Here is a 6,960-nt window from a genome sequence, read left to right on the forward strand (position 1 = left end):
ACTCAGGTGGTATGTATCCAAAATTACACTGGCTACAGAAAAAGATGCAAAACCTTAGCTGTACTGGACAAGATCCTACCCCTCAGTGAAGCTGCCTAAGGACCATTAAAATATGCTTATATATTATCTCCAAAGAGGATTAAACTATATCAATACAACTGTCCGTCCACAGAGCTTGGTACTATTGTTTTAGTAGAAAATAATCAAAATAGTTTACCAGTGCAAACAGTGTGCAGGGCAAACCTAAGGCTATTTCACATTGCAGCTCCAAATTACATACATTGATAATATTTGAGGGCAACAGGAAGGTGTCATTGACAGAAAGAAGTTTCAAAAGCATCCCCTTGCTAGCACTTCTCCAAGCAGATGAACTTGTTCTCAGACGGAACAACGGACAACCGCCACTGTTAATATGTTCTCATCTAAAAACTGCTAACTGCTGTGTATTAATAAAAGGTAAGTTTTGCCCCAATTGCACTCGATTACTTTTCTTAAGTATGTTCTTTACTAATCACCTGCTTAACAAGATATACCTCAAGTAACAACTGCTTTCTCCACTCAATGATGGCAGATCACTATATGCCCATCAGTCACATCCATGCCAGTAGGCTGTGGTAAGACAAACTAATCCAGTTATTATTGCAGCAACAGGAGAAAGACATCAGCGTCATTTAAAAGGAATATTTTATTTACTTACCTGTCTTGATAAGCAGATAAAGTTATTTAAGTTTCTTTGGATGTGATAGGAGTCTTGGGCCCCTTTTGGTACTTTGAACAATCAACTCCATATGAATGAAAACATTAATAAACTTTTCAAAGGACTGAAGGAAGTAAAGAGAACTGGACAGGAAAAGTAGAGTGGTGAAAACAAAAGAGTTGGCACACAAGTTGGCGGCAATTTAAACTTGATATTCAATGCATCACAATATCAGTATCAACATCTCTATCATCTAAATTCTGGTGCTACATATGCTTACAATATATTTAGATTCAAATAAAAGTAAAGACACCACTAGATATTAAACAAGTTTTAAAAAAGAAATAGTGTCAGGACAAGATTGCCATGGCCAAAAGAACGCCTCTAGTATGGGTTATAAACTGCTAGAGTTGAGATTCAAAGGACCATATCAGCAAGCTGCCCGGGCAGCCTCTTACTTGGTGAGGACACAGGAAGACTCTGCAGCAAGAACAAACTGGCTTTCCACAAGTTTCACTCTATTCCCCTCTGCCGGGTCCCAAATATCAAGATCCACATCTCAGAATGGCGCCCAAAACAAAAATGCAAGAGCATCTCCGCTGAAATAACTGGAAGGGGTGTAGCACAAAAACTCCAGGTAGGGGCTTGATGCAGACTAGAAGAATCTCAACTTTGTGAGAAACATTTAATTCAACACAATGAATTACAAGAGGACAGATTTACAGAATAATAACCATAACAGACTGTTCAAAAAGGAAAATAATTTTCACTGGCTGCAGTACCAGGTAAGGTTCCCCAAAGCAATACCTGGTAGAGCAGCAGCAAAGTACAATTCAGTCTTCTTGCAGTACTCCAAATGAGCAATATCAAAGATTTTTGTATTTTCAAATCTTTAAGAAAAGAGTTAATATAGTATCAATCACTTTGGCATGGGATATTTTTCAAGGAGCTTAAACCTATTCAGATCACTAAGCTGAACTACTCCCAAAGGCTATTACTTTGCAGGCAATTCCCCTGGTCCCTTGCTGTCACTGCTAATCATTCTTACATGATAAAGGCTCTGGGAGCTACTTTCTTCCCCAAGTTTTGGGATACCAACAACTTGTACAATTGGTTAGTGGCACAATATTTAATCCACCACTTTATACTGTACTCTCAGCTGAGACATCCACGCATGAATTATGCAATGGATACCCTAAGACTAAAATAACTTTTGCAACCTAGTCAACACATTCTCCAAGCTATAAACTCTCATCTTCCTCCCCTCTCGCTATCCTCCCTCCCCACATAAACCCATTTTTAGCCACAAGTTACCCCAATATGCTCACAGATGTACTAGAAGAGACTGAGGAATCAATCAAGGTACCCATGGTGAAGCCAAATACTTATAAACACATTAAGGCAGGTTTCACATCATTTCATTTTTGGACACAAAATGCTGGTCACTTCACTGCACATGCAAATAAGAAAGATTTAATACTTAATAAAAAGCTTTAAATTCGTTTTTAGATATCAATTATAGAAAAATCAACCTTTTTCCTTTCTTGTTTTAAAAGAGGTCAGAACATTACTGCACACGAAAGCAGATGTGTAGACACACCTATTGGAATGGATCCCCTTCCCTCCACACACACAGAAACAGAGGTCAGGGTTCTTGGCACCAGAAGAGAAAGGAGGAAGTTCTCCTCATTGTCAGTCAGAAATGAGTCATCCTTCCATTCCGAGTTGAGAAGGTCCTTCTGACTGGATTTAAACCAAAGCAAAATATACCACAGAGTGGATATATTTATTTTCGAAAATCTATTCGGCTATGCTTGGATATACACACAACTCCGTATCAAAAACATGCACGGTAGTGCATTCAGTGTGGCGCTGGAACTAACTAAAAAACCGATTGCCATTGATGTAAGACCAATTCCTCAAGTGTAACTTCCTCTACTAATCAAAACGTCAGGTAGAAGAGGCACTGGCAGTTCATCTCTGAGACTACACTTCCAAGACCAATGTGGTCTTGCGAGGAAAAGGAAATTCAGTGACCCGAATTGACACATGGAATGACAATCCACAACATAAAATGACCTCTCTACAGTCTGGTACAAACAAGTAGCCTACAGCAGAGTAGCCAAGGAGTGAAACAGCATCTCTCTCACTTGTGTTAGAGAGAAAATTGTTTCTATGGGTCATTGTTAAAGGTACTTTGATAGAAAAGCTTAAAAATGTATCACCTATCACTGACCCACAACAAAAAAAAAGGACAGGAAATTTGGTTCCTAGTATTTTCCCTCCCACCATTTTATATTCCTTTATTCCCTCCCACTTTTGCATTCCCCATTACCCTACCCCTTTAGAAAAAGGAGGGGGAGTAGAGTTTAGTCAAGTTCCATCTTCAAAACTACCCAGCAATTAATGAACCATCAGCTTCTCAACGTTTCCTGAAGTGTACATCAAAATGCTCATAGGTACAGTTGGATTGTTGGTGCAATTTACTCGGCAGACACTCTTGGCTTTGTTGTGCTGACCCTGCTGATAGGGTTTATACTGGGAATTCTTAGATGGAACTCCCTAGAAGAAAGAGAAAAAAAGACCTTCTAAGTCAATAAGAACTTTTTATATCTTCATAGCAAGAGAGCCCTTAAAAGAATAAAGCACCATCGCCGCAACATATCCATTTCTTTATCTCCTGTTTTTCACCTTCAGCAGACAGTTTGTTCTGGTTCTTTGCTGTTGCCAGACCTTTGTAGTAGCAAGGAATGCAAGATATTCACTGTCCAAATAAAGCTACTGTTAGTGATGTGGTAGAGCAGGAAAATATAGAGAGCCCAGATATAAGATGGTATCTCCCAAAGGCCAGACAGATTTCACGTTATAACCTTCCAGCTTGAAGGATTGCTTAACATAAATCACTCTCCCTTCTACCTGAAATACAGCTGCCACTCCCTCCAAAGGGGCTTTTCTTTTCTTCTGCTATTCATCCTAAAAATTCTTTTTTTTCCCCTCCACATTCTTGATTCTTGCCTCACAGGCTCTGGAGTCTACATAATGAAGCACCCAGCGTATTGGCTATCCTATTTCAGCAACAGAACACTAATTGCTTTTCTTAGGTTAAAACTTAAAACGACCCAAAAATTAAAATCAGTGAGTTCTGTTTTCACCTCACCGCATGAGCTCCACCGATGGCACACGCAGTGCTCCTGGCTAGGGTTACATCAAAGGAACACAGCAAGGAAAAACTCTGCTTCATAGCGTGGTGCGCTGCCCCTGTCTAGTGCAACATACAACAGTTAAGGGAACTCCTGTTGGTGTATCTTGACTTGGCCTTATATATCTGCTTTTTTCTGCATTGCTACACAGTAATGATACATTATCCAGAGCTATTTTGGTTTACAAGACAATAAAAAAAATTCTAGTTGCACCTTTAAAAAGTTCCACCGCACAAGCGGAAGTCAGATATATACTTGAGAACAAGCAGCAAGCCCTTTGTGATACTTTTAAGGGACACACAATGTAAAGGCACATTTCTGTGAATCCTGTAGTTACTACTGTTACGCTAGTTTAAACTTTTCAGATGTTTCCAGATTTTGAATATATACATTCTTCTGTTACCTTCAGTTTATAAATTCCCACCACATATAAAGGTTTTTAGCAACTTCCCTCTTTTAATGGTCAGGTTGCCTTTCTCTAACTTTCTACAAATATTATTTAAAGAATTACACAAATGTGCCCTCTAATACACCCCGCAAGAAAATGCGTACTAAAAATGCAAAAGAGAGAGAAAAAGGCAGGCAGGGGGAGAAACCGAGTCCATAAGATGGCAGCTGTCCCTTCTGCCCACAGTATCCTCTTGCCTATCATAGGAAATTGAGTCCGTAAGATGGCAGCTGTCCTTTCTGCTCACAGTATCCTCTTGCCTATCATAGGAAATAAATGGGGGGAAAAAAACATTGACATCACAAGACAAACATTTTTAAGAACTGACCCACTTTCAAGACAGAATCCTTCAAGCGCTTACATACACGTTCTGGTTACGCATTTAGCCCGTCTGACACAGACATAAGGCCCAGAACACTCCATGACAACGCAAGCACTCACCAGACGTCACACACATCAAAATATTTGATTTTTTTCCTGAAAGCATGGCTACTACACCTTTGAAAGTGCATGCTAAAGAGCAAAGATTGGTCAATATACTAAGATTCCTTCTGAAAACATTTCTGCCTTCAATGAAGTACAGTTTAAGGTGAGAAAGGATGCTGTCATGTTACCTGGACTATACATTCTCCATCTCCTGGTCATGGTCCTGCTCCTCCTCCTCCTCTTCCTCTTCTCCTTCTTCCTCGCCTCCTTCTTTCTCTGAAGGAGCTTCCCCATCTCTTGCTATTTCCTCTACATGGGCAAGCATGTCAGCCATCAGGGCTTCCTCCAGCCTCTTTCGCACCTGCTGCACCAGTTCCTCTTGCTTCCTGCCCCAAATCAATGAACACTGACATCAATCCTCAAAGCTGCCTCTTTCAAGGGAAAGGAATCTTAAATCCCTCACACACAAGGCTGGGCAGACAAGCAGGGCTTTGAAAGAGCCCTCTAAGAACTGCATTGTAGAAAAATTGCCTGGCATTATACTGTAAGTGAAGCTGAAAGAAACACTTTAACAATATTTTCTATTACAAGTCCTGAGCATTAACTGTACCATTTTTAATTCTGGCTGAAATTTTCCTAATCTAGCAGCTGACTCAACACTTTTTTTTTTTTAAATTCCTAGTACTAATATTAATTTAAACAAGAAAAAGTCAGCCTACCCTGCTGAGATTTCCAAAAATGAGGCTGGAGAAAATTAAGTTTCTGACCATTTCAATCTTTTTGCTCATTCTCCTTTTGAGTCACCATCTTAAATTTTACAGCTCCTTTTTTGTCAAAGTCATAGTAAAGTAAAGAAGTGATCAACCATCTGTGGCTCATGGGACTCCTATTCCATCTCAGCCACAGGAAATCATAAAATTATAAACAGACCATTTTTCCTGGTCGTTCATGTATAAATCAAGCACAAAAAAGTGTCATCCTGTAATTTAAAAAAGACTTGTCAGTCAAACAGTCAAAACAACTACTACTTTTGAACACTGTTAATGAATGCAAAATAGCGTGCTTTCAGGTTAGCGTCTTTGGTATATTCAGTTCTCTATCAAGTGCTTAAAGCTGAATTTGACCAGTCTTGAATTAGCAATATAATTCATTACTGAAAGCAAGCTACACCTAGATAAATTGCATCCTTGTTCGCTGCCTCCGCAGCATTTAGTGCTTTTATTTGGTCCTGTGCTGAAACACAGTAAGGTGAAGAGAATCGACTCGCACTGTTCAGGATTTCTCCAATCCTTCTTTGCTTAGAGGTGCCTTAATCAAGGTTACTCAAATTCAGACACCTTTTTCAATAAAAGGAGACGTACTCTGACACGAAAAACAAATATGAACCTGAAACTGCAGAGTAACTGAGCACAGTCAAAATAAAAAATAATGGGCTTTAAGAACATGCCTGTATGAGAGCAGCTTTGTGTAACAATTTTTTTCTATTCTACTGATACAGAAGCATTCAAATAAATTCAGCAAGCCATAGTGCCCCATCAGACATTTAAACTTGCCATTGGGAAAAAAAAAAAGGGGGGGGGTACTGTTTTACCACAAGAAACCTTGTTCCAAGACAGTAAGTGATATTTCTAGTTAATACCTAATATCCTCATCTGTCACCATAAATGCTTTGCAAAGTGGCTGTGAGGTGTTTAGCCAAACTCCAGGATTCTTCTCTACGGCCGCAGACAGCTGTCCAGTGATAGGCATAGTGCTAGTGTGCAGAGCACTAGCTATAGCAGAGAGAAGGGTTTCATCAGTGCAACCAGGTCCGACCCCTGCAAGTGGGAGGAAAAGCGATAATCAACATTGCACAAGACAAAGAACAGCAAATCAGTACAACAGGCATTATTTAAATTTTAATGGCAAAGCACGTACTGTCGTTTAGAAAGCTAACACAACGTAAGTCTCAGTCCTAAACATGTCTAACAGCACCTGTACAACTCTCCCCAAGGTTATTTAAACCTAGATCAATTCCTCACTCTGTTACACAAAAAAAAAAAACCAAAACCAAAACAAAACCAACCACAAATTGGGAATGTTTCCATTCTGCTTCTGGAAAATGAACAAAAAAAAAGTCAAGAAGCTTTGCTTCAGTATCCCCTCAGGATGAAGGGCACCAAGCCTCCCAGCCAGAGTACTAACAGTTC

At 39.6% G+C, this 6,960-nt stretch overlaps 1 protein-coding gene across 1 annotated transcript in view; it reads right to left on the minus strand.

The window, feature by feature from the left end:
• Positions 1-2,199: 2,199 nt before the first annotated feature.
• MBD3 (methyl-CpG binding domain protein 3) overlaps positions 2,200-6,960 on the minus strand; it is a 9,719-nt gene continuing 4,958 nt past the window's right edge. Inside the window, exons 4-6 of the mRNA XM_009580103.1 lie at positions 6,411-6,588; positions 4,960-5,157; positions 2,200-3,259 (exon numbers count right to left, since the gene is read on the minus strand). Coding sequence (XP_009578398.1) covers positions 4,965-5,157; positions 6,411-6,588 — 371 coding nt within the window. The 3' untranslated portion in view covers positions 2,200-3,259; positions 4,960-4,964. The remainder of the gene's footprint in view (positions 3,260-4,959; positions 5,158-6,410; positions 6,589-6,960) is intronic.

Source organism: Fulmarus glacialis, unplaced genomic scaffold (assembly GCF_000690835.1).
Source record: "Fulmarus glacialis isolate BGI_N327 unplaced genomic scaffold, ASM69083v1 scaffold7726, whole genome shotgun sequence".
Lineage (NCBI taxonomy): Eukaryota > Metazoa > Chordata > Aves > Procellariiformes > Procellariidae > Fulmarus > Fulmarus glacialis.